Consider the following 23,518-nt stretch of genomic DNA (forward strand, 5'->3'; position numbering starts at 1 on the left):
CAAGAAATATCGTTTGGAAGTGCCAAGCTAGAATATCTTCACAGTCACAGATATGAGTGATGAATTCATCCAACACAGTGTATGGTTTGAGAGAGAAGCAACTTCTTCCTATTCTGTGCATAACTCAAGATGAGGAAGAACAGATCCACTGTGACTCTCTTCTGGGCAATCTGTCAACATGTAACTTAACCTTCCTCTAGGCAGCGCTCACTGGAAGAGTGGAAGCTTTTAAAGCCCTTACGTCGTCATGAGAAACTTTAATGTAAGAGAAGAGAGATTATCTATGCCTAAAAAATGTTGCAAGTACTGTGGGGGAAAAAGTAAACACCCTCAGAAATCTAGTAGTGTCTCAACAAACCACAGACCCAGTAGAATGATGAAATAGAAAATCCCCAAGTAGAGCATTTATTTTGTGTTTAATATCAGTATTTTTAGAGTTTTCCTACCCCAAACTGTAGTAATAATAAATAACGGATAGTCATATTATTAACATACTACTGGGGAACTACATATGCACTTTTTGAATCATTCTTGCACATAGTCCAATGTTAGTATTACAATTAGAAGTAATTTTATATCTTTCAATATCTTTTTTGAACCTTTTCCTCATTTTTGGCTCATTCCCTCCATGTAAGATCTGCATGATAGCAACTCATATTCTCACAGTTACAGCTTCAAGAGAAAATATTTCAGATTTTTAAAAGATTGATCAAGGATTAGAAACCCCAAACCTGAAAATACCAACTCCAAATGGAGTACAATTGTATCTTAATATGGCAGTCACTACAACCAAAGGCGCAGCAGCAGCAGTCCTGAAGGCATTTGGACTTGTTTATTTTTGGCATAAAGCTCCAACCGTCAGAAGAATGAGCTACTATGTCCAACTTTCCCACCGCAGTTAGGTTAATCTTATAAAGGTGAATTGGTTTCACTTCTTAAACAAGGATCACTGTTTACCATAACAAACAAACCTGGGTCCAATGAAGAAAGGAAATCCTCAGTAGCTCTTTCTGTGGGCCAATTGTTTCTCATGAGTTCCTTCCTGAAATGGAGCGATCTGAGCGACTCATTATAATGGTGCCTGTGTTAAAATAAAGGCTTTGGTGTGAGGTAATCCTCTCAGAGATACACAAAGCGATTACCTGGCACTTTCAGCTTCTAGAACACAATCTGCTTTTATGCACTTTAGACTTTAATGAGATGTGTGAAGAATTCACCATATTCATTCGCTACGTCATAAGATTAGTATCAATGGTAGTTAACATGTACCGGTTACAGTCCCCAGTCCCTTTTAAAGCCCTGTACTTATTACGGCAGCCATGGTAGCAACTCCACATTTAAAGCATTGTTGAGATTTTTGCTTAAAGCAGAATTAAAATCCCTCCATTTTTCACTTTAATTGTTACACTTAGTTTCCATATTAAACACAGAGTTTCCATTATTATTATTTTATTAAAATATTCTCTCTTGGAGAGGAGATTTTAAAAATGATACTTTTTTCCAAAGCTTATTCCCCAAGAGTCTGCCTTTTTATTTATTTTCCTCTTTCCTTTAGTTAAAGAGCCACAGTCCTCAGAAACTCCAAAACACATAATTCTCACAAGATTCCAGATATGGCTACTTTTCAAATTTAAATTTAAATGCAAAGGGAGTTTTTCCCTTGTGTGTCATAACTGAGTTTAACCCTACAAAGACAGGCTGACGCAGCTGCCCAGATCCACCAGCAACTTACATTCACCTCACTGCCTCGCCAGCCCTCCTGCTGTCTCTCCAGTCAACAGCCCTTACCACTCCTACTTGTCTTTGTGCTTCCTTGACACCAGTCTCCTTGCAACTTGACTATCTTCAGTAGTGAGAGTCCCAATCCAACAGACCAGCTACGGTCTGTTAGAATGGGGCTCCCATCTGGAGATCCATGGGAGGCTTGCCAAACTGAGAGATTGCCTTTATAGAGCTGCAAACTCCACTCCTCAATATACTTAGCCTACAAGAATCCTCCTCCAACCATGTCCTAGTCACCATTACCAACAGGTAGCACTGAGAGAGTAAGGAGAGGGTGAAAAATTTATCCAAAGTTGCCTGAGAAGACAGATTCTCCATTGAATGAAATCTCTTAATGAACATTAGAAGTGAGCTCGATTTTGATGGACATTAGCAGGTCTGTTGGAATGGGACTCCTGATGCAGGGGTTTAAGATATTAGAGGGAAGATGAGGGCCTGGATAAAAGGGTCATCAATGGCTTTCTACTGGCTCTGTAAACCCCAATGCACACTGTTCCCAATCCCCAGCTTGCCAAGTCCAGTTCCCTGATGTTCAATAGAAATTTTTTTTCCAGTTTACAATATATTAGTGAGGCCACAAGTAAATATTTCTGCATTCTTCTCTTTTACTACTCTGTTTTTGTCAGTCTTTTACTTCTTTGCATTCTCTTTTGGTTTTTGCTCCTTCTCACTTATCCTATTTCTCTCTTGCTTCACTCTCCACTCCTAATTCCTGTTTTTATCCAGCTCCTCACTCTGCCTCCAGCCCTACTACCCCACTCCATCTGTGAGCACAGCAGATCTAAGACCACCGCTGTGAGGTCAGTAAGACTAAAGGGTAACACTTCTTCCTTAATTCGGGCTATATGTTATATATAAATTAACTGGTGATCCCCGACATCTCTCCTGGTAGTATTCAGAGAGGTGACTTAAGTTTCTCCCCTTCAAACAATATAAAACACAGTTGTAATGGTTTGTGCTGTTATTTTACAATGTAATTTAAAAAAAAATCAAATCCTTTTTTGTAAGCATATAAGAGTTGAAGAAATATATAATGCAAGGCATCAATCTACAGTATAAAACTCTTACTATATTAATGCAATCTTCAATGCATTAATCAATGCAACGTAATCCAGAATCCTTCAATAACCCATTGAACAAAGTTAATTGAGGACTGGGGTCTTGTGTATGACAAAAACTGAGCAGCTACTCTGTGCAGTGTACATTTTAATGGCTGTTAGCTTTTCATTTAAACAATGCCACAATGTACCTCCTAATCTACAAATTCCCAAACTTCTGAATTTATATATACAACTTTATTTACATATGTATCATGTTTTATATAGAAACACACAATATTATATTATAAACACTACAGTAAAACATAGGGGATAAAAGGCAGAAATTTTAAATGTATCTATTCTCTTTCTTACAGAGAATGCTTCCTATATTACTGGTGGAATTAAAATATTGCTATTTTTGATCATTAATATCAATACAAACCTAATTTATCTGTCCTAAATTAATCCCTGGTGTAAATACACTGCAATCGGCCCTCAGCCACAACAGGGGTACAACATTTAGTTCATTGTGTTTACTAACAATACTGTTTTATATTCAGAAATATACAGCAATATGCAGTAACTGACTGGAATTAGATCCATTGGGTCCCTCCCTCCTCTAGCTCATGGTGCATGAGGAACATATTGCACTGCTATGCAAAACCTTAAACTCACAAAGAACAACTCTCATTTCCCTTCTGCATTGCAGGACCTGCTACTCATGTTAGAATTTATTTCACAACCAGACAGGGGCGGCTCTAGAAAATAGGCTGCCCCAAGCAGCGCGGTGTGCTGCGCCGCCCTTCCTCGGTCCCGCGGCGGGTCCCCTCTTCCCGCGGCAACCAGAGGAGGTTTTAGCAATCCACCAAAAATGCCTTTACTGTGACTCACAGTGAGAAAAGCTCACTCACGGGTGGGGTGGGGCGGGGGGAATAAAATCTATTAATCTTTCTCACTATACAAGGCAATGCAAAGCTGCTGAAGTCTTCGATTGGCACAGCAGCCAGGGTGATGTTTTGTCAAATCAGACCCATAATGAGGAAGTAAAATTCCTTAAAACAGATACTTTTTATCTTCACTGTGCCTCTCGATCCCCCAACAAATTTCAGGGACCCATTTCCCAAAACATCAGGGAAAATAATCTAGATTGCCTGCATAAAATCAGCATATGTAAATTGTTTATGCAAATTAGAATTTTGCTTTACTACCACATTTTTAATTCTAAAAAAACCCCACCCAGAAGTTATTCTCATGCCTCCTAACAGGACACAATATATCAACACAGTAAAGTGTGTGATTCAAATTGCTGATCAGAAGAGAGAGCTATGTACAATAATGCTTGATTTTGACCTCTTTTTTTCTATCAGACTATCTTTCAGCTTGCTACTAAAATTCCAGAGAAACACACAGTGAGGAAAGCAATCAGTTCTTAATTTACTAAGCAGGATAAGAGTATATTGTATGTACCTGATTCTCAACTGGTATAAATCGGCACAACTCTACAATGAAGATATGCCAATTTATGCTAGCTGAGGCTCCATCCCTATTATATCTTTAACAAAAATGGAAGTGACAATTAAGATTGCTTGGCATGCCATTTTACCAAAACACTGAATTTATATTTAAGGGACTGGATTAAGCACAAAGAATCAGGTGTTAGTGCTTATTTCAGCTAGAAAGCAGAGAGCTCAGTCACTGCTTTGAGGCAAACTGTTACTCTTATTCTTGCTAAAATGCTTGTTTCACTTTTTCTTTTCTGTTACCTGCTTAAATTTTAGCATTTAGGTAACAATTGATTAATAAAAGAAAGCATGAGAAATTGTCACAATAAAAGTTGGTTATTAGTGTGCTCTAAACTCTGTGATGGGTAAAAGGCTACAAAGAAACCAGAATGAACACAGTTTATCACATTAATAAGTGAACTCTCCACCTGAACGGTTAGTGCACAAATTCTTGGTGTCACAAATCTCCTCATAAGTCTCTTCAGGTACCCTCTGTACAGATTGTGCACTTGGTTGCTCACATGACACTGTGGTTATAATCATTGACAAAATATATACATATATAGTTTATATTTATACAGCACCTCTTATCCAAAAGGATTCCAAAGTATCTTACAAACCAAATGCTTACAAGCAGCATGTCTACTGACTTCAAAGGGAGTTGTGAATACAGAAGGCTTGTAGGATCAAGGCCTGGATAACTACAGGGCTCACTTCACCTGGAACAACTACAGCTGCTTCTCTAGTGGAAAGCAGCAGTTGTTTAGGAATGATGCAACATGATTGTTCAGGAAAACAAGTGAAGAATAACACGCCCAATTGACACTACTTGCTGGACAATCCTGGAAGGTTTGTGTCTGAGGCCCTAAGCTTTGGCTCTAATCAGAGGGAGAAAAAGCACACCCCATAGTGAAGAGAGATGGCTGTGGCTGAGAATGTTGAATCAACAACATAGCTATAGCACAATCATGTTCCTTTGAGGTCTCTCATAAAATACAGGCTAAACCTGACCCGACTTAAGGAAATGTGTCTGTCAATTGATTTATTCTATAATTTCTATGTTCTCAAATAGAAATAGGGCAAGAAGTAAAACATGTTGTGATACCACCCACCATAATGTATTTATTTGTGTGTGTGTGTGTGTGTGTGGGGCTGTGTGTGTGTGTGACTGAAGTTGTAGGGTTTCAGACAAAAGGACACAGCAAATTCAGGTGGTTGTAAAAAAACAGCAGCTGCCATGGAGCTGGGTTTTACTAGTTGAGAGTCTCAGTAAGAGATCCTTCAAAGCACTGGTTTGAACTGATAAACATGCTGCCAAAATAGTACTGAGGGCAAAAATAGCTTAATTAATTTAGTGGAAGTTCAAGAAAGTAGACTGGTTTGTAAGTTATATTAGCCTCCTGTTTCACTTCTCTGTACTAATCCATCCAGAAGGGCCTTGGCGAGGAGAGTTTTTTCTCTATTTCTCACAGCCACATGGTTCTTAACCTATTTAGACCATGTGACCTAAGAACAATGCATGTTTAATATTACTTAATTTCTTAAACTTACCTGGAGAAATTAAGGACAATTTTCTAGAGTGACTAGTGATTTGGTGTGCCTCAATTTTGGGGTGCCCAATTTGAGTCCTGAGCACTCAATCGAAAACCAGTCCCCTTTAATGGGTCTCAAGTCAGACATCTAAAAAGTGAGGCACCCAAAATTACTGTTTTGAAAATTTAAGACTAAGAGGCAGGATGTGTAGGTCATTCAGAATCAATAATCTGGTTATCAGACCATTCAAGCTCTGGTTTTGGAGGGCAGATGTTGGTTTCATCTTTAGGGGACACACTCTGCATGTGAGAACAGTGACATCATAGGTAAGTGTGTGTGTCATTTATAGGCACTGTATGTAAATAATAATAGTAAATGTGGGGCCTATAACACTGATAGCATTCCTTTTTAAAAGTGATGATCAGGACCACAATCAAAAGGTTTAGTGCTTTCATAGCCTTAATCTCTATCCTCCTAGGTGGATAAGATCTTTAAATAATGAAAATTATAAATATTCTTAAACTTGTGTAGGTATGTCATCACAGAAACATGTAGATTAAACATGTACAGGTACTTTAATTTTCAGACAACTCACTCAATTTTTCACCTGTGAACATATGCATACACATATTTTGCCCATGAAAATTCAGAGACCCATGGCTGAAAACTTGTTCCTTAATCAGCTGTATGCACCAAAATCAATTGTTTAAAAATCCAGTAAAAGGCCCCTCAAAAGACATTTCTAGATTAACTCTTGACTTCTTTCTTGTTTCTCCCCTCCCCAACTCTACTAGAATCCAGATATATGCATTTCCAGCATGCCAGGCAGACTTTAGAACAGTCATCAAGGCCAACATGGAAGAATTACTTACCTAGTAGTTTGGCTTCTCTGAAAGCATTATTCTGGTCAGAGTCTCACCGCTGGCTCTTGTGCTCCCTAATGTGAGACAGGAGACACTCCCCAGACTCTCAAGTTCTAAATCCCCAGTGTCAGGAGTAGTATACTGAGGCACATGTCATTTTACTACTGGTGGTCTCACACCACCCCCACTCCCACCACCCCCAGCTTCTCTTGGAACTTTACAGTCAGTTCATGGTTAAGTAGAAAATAATATCTCCCACTGTCACCCTGAAGAAATCCTGCCAAAAAGCTATCTTTAGAGAAGCAAAATTACACAGCAATCTTCTCTTACTATAGCACCTGGGAAGAATTCTCCCTCTCAGAGATTGAAGAAAGATCAAATGTGAAACCATAAATAACTGCAACAGGAAGCAAGAACAAGGCTGAAGCCAAGAAATGAGAAGAATATAAAAGAGAGAGGTAAGATACACACCAAACCCCGTCACCTTTTGACTGCTTTCAAGATGCATGCCAACAAAATTTTAGCAGGTGGGAGTTTGGGCTCCCCTACATCCCTGCAGTACTGAACGACCAGAGTAGGCTTCTTCCCCACAGACTGAATCCAAGCAACAGTACTTCGCAAGCTTATGAAGTGAGGACTACATAACTGCTTTGTGTAAGATGGAAACAGCCCTGAGGCAGGCAGAGGAAACCACCATACCTTGGATCAAATGAGCCTTGACATCATTATTGAGTTCAGGCCAGCCATACCATAGCAGTGTGAAATGCAACTGGCATATCACTGTAACATGTTCCTATCAGCGATGGCAGTGTCCAGTGAATTTCTCTTAAATGAAACAAAGAGCCATTCTGAGAACTTTAGATTGCTCCAAGTTCAGCCCCAGAAGCCACTGGGGTCTTGGCACAGAAAACACATTTAACAGCAAAAAGAACTGGACCTGACTGGAAGGCACGGCAGGGACACAGCAGAAAAGGACCCCAAGGAAGGATCAGTGCTGATTGCATTGAAGAACTGGAGCAACACATGAAGAGGCATGGACTTTGGCATGGAGCTCCTTCAATGACTCTAATCAAGAAGGAACTCACTGAAAAGCTCTCATGGTGGCAGCTAATGTCCTGGATGGTGTGTGACCACTAGTGTAAGGGTGTGCGTTGGGGGACTTGGGCCACAACCCAATTCTACTGCTCTTATAGACTAAAAAGCCTGAAAGCTTGGGGAGCAGTAGGGAACACTAGACTCCAGACTGAGAATCCTGCTCAGAGAAAAAAGTTTAATTCATGAGTGTTCATTGCTCACAGACCTAGCATCCTTATCACAAAGCAGATGACACATGAACAATCTTTAAGAGGCTTTTCATCTCTCTGGTCAAGGATGAATCACTTCCCGTTGTTTCAGGTTAGGTGAATGGTCTAAAAGGCCTACCCAACTAGTACTTTGCCCTAGTGAGCATACGGACATCTTTGCCCTTTCCATTGTATTGTAGCCCTGTTAAAATGCAGACATGACCAATGCTACTCCTTGCGATCTGTTGTGACCTCTGGCAACTCCATGAACAAAAATAAACACAATTACCTTAGCACCTTTACAGTCTCAGTCCACTTCTCCTGTTCACTCTCCCATGGATCCACTCTAATCCAGTCTGATGTCTCCAGTGCAAGCTGAGCCATAGCTACCCGGTGCCTTGCGGAAACCAAGCCTTTCTTTCCATAATTATCGCTGACTGGAGAAATGATACCTTCAATCACCCGGTACCTTCCTTGGGAAGATAAGAAAGAAAATCAGCATTTTAGATCATTTTTTAAAAATGGTGATAAAAAGGAAACTGCAATTTATGTAAACACTAAAAAGTAATGTTCCTGTTCTTCTGTGATTATACTCTTCAAAGTTCTATTATTGAAATGTTAACTCCATTAGACAATATTAAAAGGAAAACTGGATGAGTATTTAACTTCCTGCAAATAGAAATGTTTGTCATTTATAATGCAGATGATCAAGCTCACTGAAGAGAAGGTTAATGAATTTTTAGTTCAAGTAACTGTACCATTGCAGCTTTCAGACAGCCTAGATGATGAATGTTTTAATTGACCAGAGTTTGTTTCCAAGCATCTCATGCATACCATTTAACAGGATCATTGTGCTTCCTCATCAGGCTAAAGCAAGAATTACATTATGTAAAACCGGAGCAGTTTTCTGCTGTACTGTTTAATAGCACAAACCAGGCAAATCAGTTGATTCAAAAATTCTATTTTTTGTATAGCACAAGATGGGTGATGAAGGTGTTTTAAAACAAGACTTAAAACACTGTGGAAAAACATCCTTGCCGAGTTTATCGGCCATGAAGCTTGCTTTCCATCTGGTTGATCATGTTAATTAAATGTGAAAATATGCCCATATTTTCCAACTACTGTAATGTAATGAAATCATTAACGCTATAAGCTCTCATAGTCAGATTCTGCAGCCTCAGATTCAAGTCAGGAAATAAAAGTAGATAAAAATCTTCCCACAAAACCTATAGCATTTATCCAAACAGAATCAGCAGAGAAAGGCAGCACCAACATGAGCTTCACGTCCCTAGAATGGATAAGAACAGAGTGCAGAATAGAGATGTTTCAATAAATACAAATGATCACGCTAAAATCTTTATGAATCTAACATAGGTACTCTATGGTATATGGGGAGAAAATAAAATAAAAACAGATCTCTTTATAACTGACATTACTGAATAAAGAAAAAAAAATCAGATCACCCTGCTGCAGCCAATCTCTATTATTCTACAAAGAGGGCTATCCTGAGAGCCTCCTAATTCATTTCTGATACTTGAACGTGACACTATAAGATAATGGATTGCAATTTCATTTTATATATTAGGGGTGAGATTTTCAAGAGAGCCTAAGGGAATTAGGCACACAAATCCCATTACAATTCAACACGATTTGCATGCCTGTTTGCTTTGAAAAACCCAGCTTAAAGTACCTTATCTTTTAAACCATCCTCATAGGCAATGCAGTCTGTGGAGCTGGAAAGTAAGTGTCATTAAATCCACTTCAGTCTGACGGTGAAAAGATTTTCACTTACATATGGTGAAAATTCATCTGAAGCATTGAACAATACATGACAGGTACATAAAATATTTGCAATGTTGTGTAAACTTACAGTGCTACCTATGAGATTTTTATTAATAACACTGATAAATAAATCAACTGCTTGGATAATATAGTGCTATAATAGATCCCCAGTTAGGGAGGGAGTTGTAATACTGTATGGACTGATATATTGTATTTACATTTTATAAGGTACTTTGCTTATAACATACTATACAACAATTTTCATTTCTGGGCTTCAGTTCATTTCCCCCCCAACATTTCTATAAAAATAAGGCAGAAGATATTTGTTCTTTTATAAACTATATACCACAGCAAATATATTTAATAAAAGAACTAAAAGCTCAAGCTGGAGTGTGATCACATTATCCAAGTAAGGGTAAGTTACTTGTAACTGCAGTACCTTAACGAAGTACCATGTCTTTGTTAGATGTACACACTTGAATCTTTATTCTGAAGTAGATTTGCATCTTTCCAGTGGGGTAAGCAATGATGAAAATCAGAATCTTCTGCTCTCACAACCACAGATTGCTGCCATTGAGGTAAAGAAGAATCTTCATTAGCTGCAACAGAATTAGGTCTTATGTCCTCTGTAGTAACTTGTATGTTCACACACCTGAGCAGGTCTGACCTTCCACTGCATGATACACACACACACACACATCGGTTCTTTAAAAAGGGGAGCAAAGAAGACCCAGGGAATTATAGACCAGTCAGATTAACTTTGATCCCGGGAAAGATACTGGAACAAATTATTAATCAATTTGTACCCTGGAGGATAATAAGGTTTACAGGAATAGCTAGCATGGATCTGTGAAGCACGAATCATGCCAAACCAACTTAATTTCATTCTGACAGCGTTACTTGCCTAGGGGATGGGGAGAAGCAATAGGAGTGAGATATCTTGATCAGGGTGGATAAAATCAATGATTTAAAAAAAAAATCAGATTTTTTTATTTATATCGGATTTTTTTGATAAAATCCTTTTTGAGGAAAAAACTTATCTAAAAGATAGTTTTAATTAAGATACATTATAGCTCAAAGATATCTCATCATAGAGTAGGGATTATAAATTCTAATTCTATACTACGAGACAATATATTCATGTAATGTTTAAGAAATGTTTTGTAAATTAGTTCCAATAGTTCATGGATTAGGGACCCAATCTTATGGAGTTCCAGGGGCTTCCATACTGATTATTTAGGTTAATCTTTCTATCTACCCAATGGGACTCAGTGCTCAGTCTAGAAGATACCATCAGAGATGCTTAGGGTCTGTGTACACTACAAAATTAGGTTGAATTTATAAGTTGAATTTTTAGGAAGCGATTTTATACAGTCGATTGTGTGTGTCCCCACTAAGCGGATTAAGTTGCATTCAGTCGGCGGAGTGTGTCCACAGTACCAATCCTAGCGTCGACTTTCGGAACGTTGCACTGTGGGTAGCTATCCCACAGTTCCCACAGTCTCCGCCACCCATTGGAATTTTGGGTTGAACTCCCACAATGTTTTTGATGGGGCAAAAACATTGTCGCAGGTGGTTTTGGGTACTTGTCATCAGTCGCTCCTCCCTCCGTGAGAGCAACGGCAGACAATCGTTTCGCGCCTTTTTTCCGTGCAGACTCCATACCACAGCCAGTGTGCAGCCCGCTCAGCTCAGCCGCCGCTGTTGTGTCCTGAGTGCTGCTGGCAGCAGACGGTACAATAGGGCTGAAAACATCATCACACTTCCGCTGCCACTCTGCTCTCCTGCTCTGGAAGCTGAAGGTACAATAGGGCTACAGACCATCGTCATCGAACGACCGCTTCCGCTGCCACTCTGCTCTCCTGCTCTGGCAGCAGATGGTCCAGTATGGCTGAAAACCATCGTCACACTTCCGCTGCCACTCTGCTCTCCTGCAGACTCCACACCACAGCAAGTATGGAGCCCGCTCAGATCACCACGGCAGTTATGAGCACTGTAAACACCTCGCGCGTTATCCTGCAGTATATGCAGCACCAGAACCTGCAAAAGCATGCAAGGAGGCGACGGCAGCGCGTTGACGAGAGTGATGAGGACATGGACACAGACTTCTCTCAAAGCACAGCCCCTGGCAGTTTGGACATTGTGGTGGTAATAGGGCAATTTCATGCCATGGAATGCCAATTCCGGGCCCGGGAAACAAGCACAGACTGGTGGGACCGCATAGTATTTCGGGTCTGGGATGATTCCCAGTGGCTGCGAAACTTTCGCATGCGTAAGGGCACTTTCATGGAACTTTGTGACTTGCTTTTCCCTGCCCTGAACTGCAAGAATACCAAGATCAGAGCAGCCCTCACAGTTCACAAGCAAGTGGCGATAGCCCTCTGGAAGCTTGCAATGCCAGACAGCTACCGGTCAGTCGGGAATCAATCTGGAGTGGGCAAATCTACTGTGGGTGCTGCTGTGATCCAAGTAGCCAACGCAATCACTGAGCTGCTGCTATCAAGGGTAGTGACTCTGGGAAATGTGCAGGTCATAGTGGATGGCTTTGCTGCCATGGGATTCCCTAACAGGGGTGGGGCGATAGACGGAACGCATATCCCTATCTTGGGACACAGAGGCAGCCAGTACATAAACCCAAAGGGGTACTTTTCAATGATGCTGCAAACACCGGTGGATCACAAGGGACGTTTCACCAACATCAACATGGGATGGCTGGGAAAGATACATGATGCTCACATCTTCAGGAACTCTGGTCTGTCTGAACGGCTGCAGCAAGGGACTTACTTTCCAGACCAGAAAATAACCACTGTGACAGGGTCAGGCCAGATGGCTATAGGAGAGTGTTAGAAGGCAGATATATTAGTCCCAGATTAAGTAGATCCGTTTTCCCTGGGTAAGGTAACAGGGGCAGTTCCAGAACAAGCAGGAACTTGCTGGAACCAATTAAGGCAGGAAGGCTAATTAGGACACCTGGAGCCAACTAAGAAAAAACTGCTAGAATCAATTAGGACAGGCTGTCTAATCAGGGCACCTGAGTTAAAAAGGACCTCACTTCAGTTTGTGGTGTGCATGCAAGGAGCTGGGAACAAGAGGCACTAGGAGCTGAGAGTGAGAAGGTCTATTGTTGGAGGACTGAGCAGTACAAGCATTATCACACACAAAGAGAAAAGTCCTGTGGTGAGGATAAAGAAGGTGTTGGGAGGAGGCCATGGGGAAGTAGCCCAGGGGGTTGTAGCTGTGGTGCAGCTGTTCCAGGAGGCGCTCTAGACAGCTGCAGTCCACAGGGCCCTGGGCTGGAACCCAGAGTAGAGGGCGGGCCCGGATTCCCCCAAACCTCCCAACTCCTGATCAAACACAGGAGGAATTGACCTGGACTGTGGCTTCTACCAGAGGGGAAGGTCCCTGGGCTGTTTCCTGACCCACATGGTGAATCTCTGAAGCGAGCAAATCCGCCAATAAGCACAGGACCCACCAAGGTAGAGAAGGAACTTTGTCACGCCGCCTATAGTTATCCTTGGGGACCCAGCCTACCCCTTAATGCCAAGGCTCATGAAGCCATACACAGGAACCCTGGACAATAGTCAGGAGCTGTTCAACTATAGGCTGAGCAAATGCAGAATGGTGGCAGAATATACACAGAATGTGTTTGGACCTTTAAACGCACACTGGAGCAGTTTACTGACTCGGTTAGACTTCAGCGAAACCAATATTCCCATCATTATTACTACTTGCTGTGTGCTCCACAATATCTGTGAGAGTAAGGGGGAGACATTTATGGTGGGATGGGAGGATGAAGCAAATCACCTGGCCGCTGATTATGCACAGCCTGACACCAGGGTAGTTAGAAGAGCACAGCAGGGCATGCGGCACATCAGAGAAGCTTTGAAAACCAGCTTCATAACTGGTCAAGCTATGGTGTGAACATTCTGTTTGTTTCTCTCTGATGAAAACCTGCCCCCTTGGTTCACTCTACTTCCCTGTAAGCCAACCACCCTCCCCTCCCCCCTCGATCACCGCTTGCAGAGGCAATAAAGTCATTGTTGTTTCAAATTCATGCATTCTTTATTAAATTAGTCACAGAAATAGGGGGGAAACTGCCAAGGTAGCCTGGAAGGGGTGGTGGAGGAGGGAAGCACCAGGTGGAGTGGTGGAGGAGGGCAGGAGGGAAGGACAAGGCCACACTGCACTTCAAAACTTATTGAATGCCAGCCTTCTGTTGCTTGGGCAGTCTTCCCCCCCCCACCGCTATCTTGGGCGTCTGGGTGAGGCTACGGAACTTGGGGAGGAGGGCAGTTGGTTACACCCGGGCTGCAGTGGCAGTCTGTGCTCCTGCTGCCTTTCCTGCACCTCAACCATACGCCGGAGCATATCAGTTTGATCCTCCAGTAGCCTCAGCATTGCCTCCTCTTATCACGCTGCCGCCACCATTCCTCTTGCTCCTGCCACCTCTCCTCTTGATCCTGCCTCCTCTCATCTCATGCATCCCTCTGGTACTCGCATTCATTTTGTACTTTCCTGGGCTCTGACACTGTTTGCCTCCACGCATTCTGCTGGGCTCTTTTAGTGCGAGAGGACTGCATGTGTTTTTTTCACCTTCTTATCTGCGCTAGCCTTCGGGACGGAGATGATAGTGGTAGCGTTGAAACATTTGCGGCTGCGGGAGGAAAAAAAGGGAGAGTTGGGTTGGCCATTTAAAATGGGTTGGCCGTTTAAAAGGAGGGGCTAAGGTTTTCGAATTAACGTGCAGCACAAACCCAACTACCCCCCCCCCGTCACACACCCAATTCTCTGGGATGATCGCTTCACCCCTCCTCTCACCGCGTGGCTAACAGTGAGCATGATTTCTTTTCAGCCACAGTCACACAGTCCAGCAGAACCTGTGTCCCTATTTCAACCAGGTGACCATGAATGATATCGCTCTCCTGAGGATAACACAGAGATAAAGAACGGATATTGCTTGACTGCATTCCAGTAGCTTTATTGGCCGCAAACACATCCCATGTCTTCAGGGCAAATTAAACACGCTTGCTTTTAAACCATGTATTATATTTACAAAGGTACACTCACCAGAGGGGCCTTCTCCGCCTTCAAGGTCCAGGAGCCCGAGTTGGGAGGGTAATGTCTCCTGGCTGTCTAGGAGACTGGTTTCTCTGTTGCCGTCTGTGTGCTATCATCTTCCTTGTTCCCAAAATCCTCATACCTGTTGCGTGAGACTACCTTGCAGGAGTCCACGTACGGGGTGGGGTAGTTGTAGGGGTACCCCCTAGAACTGCATGCAGCTCATCATAGAAGCGGCATGTCTGAGGGTCTGACCCGGAGCGGTGGTTTGCCTCTTTGGCTTTTTGGTCCGCTTGCCTGAGCTCCTTAAGTTTCACGCGGCACTGCTACGGGTCCCTGTTATAGCCTCTGTCCTTCATGCCCTTGGAGATTTTTTCAAATATTTTGGCATTTTGTCTTTTGGAACAGAGTTCTGATACCATGAATTTGTCTCCCTACACAGCGATCAGATCCAGTACCTCCTGTTCGGTCCATGCTGGAGCTCTTTTGCGATTCTGGGACTCCATGGTCACCTCTGCTGATGAGCTCTGTATGGTCACCTGTGCTGATCAGCTTGCCATGCTGGCCAAATAGGAAATAAAATTCAAAAGTTTGTGGGGCTTTTCTTGTTTACCTGGCCAGTGCATCTGAGTTGAGAGTGCTGTCCAGAGCGGTCACAATGGAGCACTGTGGGATAGCTCCCGGAGGCCAATACCATCAAATTGCATCCACACTACCCCAAATTCAACCCAGCATGGTCGATTTCAGTGCTAATCCCCTCATCGGGAAGGAGTTCGGAAATCGCTTTTAAGACCCCTTTAAGTCGACAAAAATGGCTTCGTCGTGTGGACGGGTGCAGGGTTAAAATCGATCTAATGCTGCTAAATTTGACGTAAACTTGTAGTGTAGACCAGGGCTTAGTTTTGCAGTTCTCAAACTGTGGTTTTGTGTTTTTAAATAAATAAATGTTTTAAATAAATAAATAAATATAGAGAGATAGGTGAGAAATAAACAGACCTCAACCCTATTGTTCCTCTGCAAATTTGTTGGGGAGGAATAGATCTTCTAAAGGAGAAGAAGTCTGGAGATAAATGTGAGAAGGGAGGGACAGGCAGTAGAAACAAAAGTGAAACTGTTTCAGCAGCATATTCCAGAAGTCTTGAGGTCTTTCTGAGTGTAGCCTTCATTGATTTAAGATCTACCATACTATTCTCTCACTAGAAGGGAAAACCTATAATGGCAGCAGGCCATAAGAGAGACCCAGTTTGGGAATATTTTAATGAAGTTCCTCTACTTGTGGGTAAGACAGGCATGCGTGCAAAATGCAAACAGTGCAACAAAGAAATGCAAGGCCTGGTTACCCGAATGAAACAACATCATGAGAAAAAACAGTGACTTATCTCTTGTAACTGTTGTTCTTCAAGATGTGTTGTTCATGTCCATTCCAATCAGGCGTGTGCGTGCACACGTGCATGTTGTCTGGAAGATTTTTCCCCTAGCAGCATCCGTTGGGTTGGCCTGGGCACCCCCTGGAGTCACGCCTTCATGGTGCCTAATATAGAGCCCTGCCGAACCACCACCCCTTCAGTTCCTTCTTGCTGGCTACTCCAACAGAGGGGTAGGAGGGTTGGTATTGGAATGGCATTGAACAACACATCTCGAAGAACAGTTACAAGAGGTAGCTGTTTTTTCTTCTTCGAGTGCTTGTTCATGTCCATTCCAATCAGGTGACTCCCAAGCCAAATCTAGGACGTGGGGTCGGAGCTGTCCACTGATTGGAATACTGCTCTTCCAAAGGCCGCATCGTCTCTGGCCTGCCAGGTGATTGCGTAGTGTGCAGAGAAAGTGTGTATGGAAGACCACGGCGCCGCTCTGCAGATTTCCTGAGTAGGAACTTGAGCCAGGAACGCCGTTGATGAAGCCTGTGCCCTGGTAGAGTGCGCAATGATCGGAGGTGCAGGAACCGCTGCTAGGTTGTAGCACTCACTGATACAGGCCATGATCCATGATGAAATGCGCTGGGCTGTAACTGGCTGACCTTTCATCCTGCCACGAAGAGCTGGACCAACTTCCTGAATGACTTTGTTCTCTCAATGTAGAAAGTCAGCGCTCTGTGGATGGCCAGAGTGTGGAGTCTCTGTTCCCTGTTGTTAGAATGAGGTTTAGGGAGGAAGATGTCCTCGTTCACATGGAATTGTGAGACAACCTTCGGGAGGAAAGCAGGGTGGGGCCTGGGCTGAACCTTGTCCTTAGAGAGCATGGTGTAGAGTGGGTCTGAAGTCAGGTCCCTGAGCTCAGACACCCTCTTGGCCAAGGTTATTGCCACTAGGAATGCGACCTTGTAGGAGAGGTAGAGCAGGGAGCATGTTGCTAAAGGCTCAAAAGGGTGGCCCCATGAGCCTAGAGAGGACCAAGTTGAGGTCTCAGGCAGGAATCGGTTGGTGAACACGTGGGTACAACCTGCCAAGCCCCTTTAGGAAGCGGCTGACCATGGGGTTAGCAAAAACTTAGCAGCCCTGTATGCCCAGGTGGAATGCCGAGATGTCTTCTATAAGAGTGCACTTGGCTGCCAACGAGAGACCCTCCTGTTTCAGATATAGAAGGTAGTCCAGAATGTACAAAGAAGGGCCACTAGAATGATCCGAGGAATGGAAGGCCTGTCGTATGAAAGGAGACTTGAGGAGCTCGGCTTGTTTTCCTTAACCAAAAGAAGGATAAGAGGAGATATGATTGCACTCTTTAAATATATCAGAGGGATAAATACCAGGGAAGGAGAGGGAAGGAGAGGAATTATTTCAGCTCAGTGCTAATGTGGACACGAGGACGAACGGATATAAATTGTCAGTCAGGAAATTTAGGCTTGAAATTAGACGACGGTTTCTAACCATCAGAGGAGTGCAATACTGGAACAGCCTACCGAGGGAAACAGTGGGGGCGAAGGACCTCCATGACTTTAAGATTAAGCTAGATAAGTTTATGGAGGAGATGGTATGATAGGATAAGGGGCTTAGTCAATAGGTCAATTAAGTGCCACACTGGTAAATAGTACAATGGGTCAATGATATGATATCCTTAAGCTTTTTCCAGAGGGTATGGCTAGAGAGTCTTGCCCGCATGCTCGGGGTTCAGCTGACCGCCATATTTGGGGTCGGGAAGGAATTTTCCTCCAGGGTAGATTGGCAGTGGCCCTGGAGGTTTTTCGCCTTCCTCCGAAGCATGGGGCAGGGGTCGCTTGCTTAAGGAGTGGGTGGATCGGCATATGAGGCCTGCATCTTGCAGGAGGTCAGACTAGATGATCATAATGGTCCCTTCTGATCTTGAATTCTATGATTCTATGATTCTATGTGCGGCACTGAGGCTAGCATTGGGGGCGAGTTGTGTTGCGCCAACCAGACTGAAAATCTCTTCCACTTGTCAAGGTACATGGCCATCGTCAAGGGTTTTCTACTGCCAAGAGGACCTGTTTAACCTGGTCTGAACAGGAAAGCTCAGACGGATTCAACCATGGAGCTTCCACGCTGTAAGATGGAGCAACTGCAGGTTTGGGTGTTGGAAAGGTCCATGATCCTGTGTGAGAAGGTTTAGGAAGAGTGGCAAGATAATTAGGGATCCCACAGAAATGTCTAGGAGGGATGTGTACCAATGCTGACATGGCCAGGCCTATGCTAGCAGTATGACCTGAGCATGTGTGACGTTATTGATATAAACTGGGACCATATAGAACATGGTTTGCAACCAAGGTCCTGTAGTGGCACCAAATCTTACGTAAAGGTGGTCTAAGGTGTCTAAGACCAGGTTATGGGTTGCTGGTTATGATTATGCTGTCTGTATGTCTGTATCATTTTGTAGTTGAAGTTATGAGTATTGGCTGTATACTGTCTGTATTTCAAATTTGTGCTGTATTTCTGGGAAAAATCCCAGACAGGTTGGTGTTAGCTCTGACTAGCCTGCTTGATGGCCCATTAAGGACCATCAGCTACACAACTGACCCATTGAGAGGAGGCAGATACGCCTTGTAACTCAGCAGGGTTGCAGGAACTTGCCCATGTGACTGCAGACTCCATTTTGCTGTAATTTTCCACAGTAAGAACAAAGAAGTGTTCATACACCTGGAAGAGCCTATATAAGGCTGATGCCTCATCTCCATCTTGTCTTCAATCCTGCTTCTTACCTCTGGAGGGACTTTGCTACAAGCTGAAGCTCTACACAAGGGACTGATGACCCATCCCAGCTGGGGATGTACTCCAGAGACTTGATTTGAACCTGCAGTTTATTCCATCACTGCTACAAGCCTGAACTAAGAACTTTGCCATTACTGTATGTAATTGATTCCATTTAACCAATTCTAGCTCTCATCTCTATCTTTTTCCTTTTATGAATATACCTTTAGATTTTAGATTCTCCTCCATCTGTAGCCATACCCTGAAAAAAAATTAAAATGTCTAGTACACAACTTGGTCACAGACAATGCTGCAAAAGTACCCAAGATGAGAAGAAATTTAGAAGAGAGTGGAAAGAATCCCAAGCTAATAACATATGGTTGCAGTGCTCATTTGACACACCTCCTAGCCAAGACTTCAGTGTTCCAGAAATAAAGGCTAATATTGTTGAAATTGCAAAATACTTCAGTAACAACCACTTTGCAGCAGCTGCTCTGAAAAAAGTGGGAGGAACCAAGCTAACTCTCCCACAAGACGTGTGATGGAACTCAGCAGTGGACTGTTTTGAGCACTGTATCAAGAATTGGCCTAATCTGATGACAGTTTGTGAACAAAATCGTGAAAAAAAATAGATGGCACTGTAACAGCCAAAGTTCTCAACATTGGACTTAAGAGAAATGTTGAACACATGCTGAGTATCCTGAAGCCTATTTCTCTAGTCTTGAACAAAATGCAGGGAAATAGCTGTTTTAGTGCTGACACTGTTGAAATCTGGAAGGAACTGAGTGAAATCTTAAAAAGAGAAATAGGCAATGACAGAGTTAAATTACAAGCATTAAAAACACTAATGGGACAAGCACTATCTCCAGCTCATTTTCTTGCAAACATTCTCAATACTTGGTACCAGAGTCAAACCTTAACTACTGAAGGAGAGGAGTTGTCTATGACATGGACATCCAGCAACCATCCCTCCATAATGCCAACTATAATAAACTTCAGAGCTCAGAGTGAACCATTCAATAAATATGTTTGCTGATGATGTTTTAAAGAAAGTCACACCAGTGAACTAGCGGAAGTCATTTAAGCACTTGGATTCAGAGACTGTTGAAGTGATAATCTCACTTTTAACAGCAGTAGCGTCTTCTGCCGGTGTAGAAAGAATATTTTCTTCCTTTGGACTAATTCATTCCAAACTGAGAAATCGTTTGGGACCTGAAAAGGCAGGAAAGCTTGTTTTTCCTTTTCCAGATTATGAACAAACAGGAAAATGAAGGTGAAGACGACTGAGTTAGCTGCAGAAGCCAATATTTTAAGTTTCTCATGTTGACCTGGCTGACATAGTCGATTTAACTTTTTTTTTTTAATATTTCATTTAACTATTTTAGTTAAAAGCAATTTTTAAAATCTTGAATGTTTAACTAAATTCAAAACATTCATATGCTTGTTTTGTTAAAACATGTTTGCTGTTGAAGAAAAAAATTCAGAATACATAATATTATTGTTTTAGTTAAATAAAACAATTTAAATGTCTGTTTGGTGATGTTCTCCTCCTAGCATAGCATGGCAAGAAAATCCTCCAAATATTAATGACTAACCTGTTGAATTGGAGATAATTCACCTCCATGACTTCATAAATATCTGCTTCAGTTACCTTCGGTAAATGAAGTAACCAAACAATCATTCATTTTCTGATATAGCTGTAAAACTAATCTGAAAAGTTTTCAAAATAAATCACTTTAAAAATGTATAGTGTGTACCTTCTAAAAATGAAGCCTACATCTATCTCTGAGTTGTGAAGAATATGTATTAAGGTTATAACAACCAACAAGAATGTACTTTTATGTAGAAATCCATGATTAAATTTAGTCTTCCTGAGTAGTGATTTAAATCATGATTTAAATCAATTGATTTAAAATCAAATCCACCTGATCTTGATTTTAGTAAGGCTTTTGACACAGTCCCACATGACATTATCAAAAGCAAACTAGGGAAATGTGGTCTAAATGAAATTATTATAAAGTAGGTGGAAGCCCGTACGCAAAGAGAAGTTATCAATGGTACGCTGTCAAACTGGGAGTATCTAGTGGGGTCAAGTCTGAGATCCAGTACTATTCAATATTTTCATTGCTTACTTGGATAATGGAGTGGAGGATATGTTTATAAAATTTGCAGATAACACCAACCTGGGAGGGGTTGCAAGCACTTTAGAGGTTGGGATTAGAATTTAAAACAACCTTGACAAATTGGAAAATTTGTCTAAATTCAACAAGATGAAATTCAATAAAGACAAGCGCAAAGGCACTTCATTTAGAAAGGAAAAAAATCTAATGTACAACTACAAAATGAGAGATAACTGGCTTGGCAGTAGTACTGCTGAAAAGGATCTGGGGCTATAATGGATCACAAATTGAATATGAGTCAACAATATGAGGCAACTGCAACAAAGTCTAATATTGCTCTGGGGTGTATTAACAGGAGTGTCATATGTAAGCCATGGGAGGCAATTCATGAGGCCCCAGCTGGAGTACTGTGTCCAACTCTGGGCACCACACTTTAGGAAAGGTGTGAACAAATTAGAAACAATCCAGCGGAGAGCAACAAAAATGATAAAAGGCTTAGAAAACGACCTATGAGGGAAGGTTCAACCCCCCCCCCCAAAAAAAACCAAACCTGGGCATATTTAATCTTAAAAGAAGAAGTCTGAGGAGGGACGTGATAACAGTCTTCAAGTATATTAAGGGCTATTTTAAAGGGCACAATGATCAATTGTTCGCCATGTCCACTAAAGACGGGACAAGAAATAATGGTTTAATGTGCAGTAAGGGAGATTTAGGTTAGATATTAGGTAAAACTTTCTAACTGTAAGGATAATTAAGCTCTGGAATAGGTTCCCAAGGGAAGTCATGGAGTCCCCATCATTGGAGGTTTTTAAACAAACCTGACATCTGTCAGGGATGGTCTAGGTTTACTTGGTCTGGCTGCAGTACAGGGGGTTGGACTTGATGACTTCTTGAGCCCTACATTTCTAGGATTTACAAACATTTATTCAACTGTGGCACTACTTTCTACTTGAATTCTTGTTTCTTTCCCAGGTTATTTGATTAGTTTCCAAACCTCCACCAGAAGACTTCAGTTCCATTTTAATACACTGATACCAAATATTCTTGACACTCCACCTACCACTTACAATTCTCCTTAAACTGAGCTTACCATAAGATACCCATCACCCATAATTATCCTTAAAAAACCCAGAATTCTATTTTTCTCCAGGTTTTCCTCCCTCAAATGAGCACTCAAACTTTGTCTTTAGAAATCAATTTCTTTTGGGTGCCATCTGTGGTCACCCTGAAGCTTTACAATTACTGCTTGTCCTGGTGTTTGTATTTAACATGGGCTTTTAAAAATCAATTTTTACTTTAAACTAACAAAGTTTAGTTGACTACAAAATAAAGTCTCCTCAGGTGGGATTTTCCCCCCCTTTTCTAGTGCCAGTGTCTTCATACTTTTGGGGGGGGGCGGGGGGGAAGAGAAGGAAGGAGGGTAAAGTTTTTTTAAACAGAAATCTTCAAAGATTCCAGATATTTCTTTTGTTTGGTGTTGTAGACTCCCCTTCTGATCTCTGATATAAAGGATTTCTGCTCTCTTTCCACTCTCAGATACGAGTCATTCATTTGCTTTGTCTCCTTACCTTTAGCAGTTTTGCTCTAGCCTATTAAAGTCTGTTTTTTTCCCCCACACAGAATCGTGTCTAGATGGCCTCTTAGGACTGCAGGTTTCCTCAGGATTTTTATTAGTATGTTCTCTTTTGTTCTCCTTAGTTCTTTTAGCTTCTCTGCCTTTTCCGCCACCCTTCCTGCTATTATAATGTACAGTTTATCATTTCATTGCCTGTGGCCCACTTGCATCATGATTTGAAAATATCTTCCTTTCTTATCTGAGTTCAAAATCACATCATCTGTTAATCAGTGGTTGTTGATTGGGAGTTGTGCCCCTGAAGTCTGACCAATATTTATCTTTACTATTACTTGGGCATCGCCTGGCCCAACAATCTGGTTCATCTCTGCCTACATTAGGGAATGCCTGTACATTGCAAGCAAGAGTGCATACTACTGTCTACTCTCATACTACTGTCTACTCTCAGTGGCCCTGGAGGTTTTTCGCCTTCCTCCGAAGCATGGGGCAGGGGTCGCTTGCTTAAGGAGTGGGTGGATCGGCATATGAGGCCTGCATCTTGCAGGAGGTCAGACTAGATGATCATAATGGTCCCTTCTGATCTTGAATTCTATGATTCTATGATTCTTGTGGTATAACTGATGTGAATGAGGGAAAAAGGTGTTTATGGTTGCTCTTAATTCCACCCCCCTGTTAAAAAATGACAAAAAAAAATTAGTAAGATTATTAGTTTGCATTAGGTATTAAACTGTCTTTTTATCCTCTCTCCAGCTGCAATCTGACCTGTCTAGTTTAGGATATACTGTAAAAGTGAGATCTCCTGTTATAATTTACTGAGTTGTAAATTCTTCCAGAGTATGGGAG

At 42.0% G+C, this 23,518-nt stretch overlaps 1 protein-coding gene across 6 annotated transcripts in view; it reads right to left on the reverse strand.

The window, feature by feature from the left end:
* The window catches only part of NMNAT3 (nicotinamide nucleotide adenylyltransferase 3), a 100,652-nt gene that overhangs the window by 16,157 nt on the left and 60,977 nt on the right, over window positions 1–23,518 (reverse strand). For all 6 annotated transcript variants that reach the window (XM_045031584.1, XM_045031588.1, XM_045031585.1 and 3 more), the window contains 2 exons: window positions 8,293–8,476; window positions 972–1,081 (listed from right to left, as the gene is read on the reverse strand). In XM_045031584.1, the coding sequence (XP_044887519.1) occupies window positions 972–1,081; window positions 8,293–8,476 (294 nt within the window). The remainder of the gene's footprint in view (window positions 1–971; window positions 1,082–8,292; window positions 8,477–23,518) is intronic.

Source organism: Mauremys mutica, chromosome 9 (genome assembly GCF_020497125.1).
Source record: "Mauremys mutica isolate MM-2020 ecotype Southern chromosome 9, ASM2049712v1, whole genome shotgun sequence".
Classification (NCBI taxonomy): Eukaryota; Metazoa; Chordata; order Testudines; family Geoemydidae; genus Mauremys; species Mauremys mutica.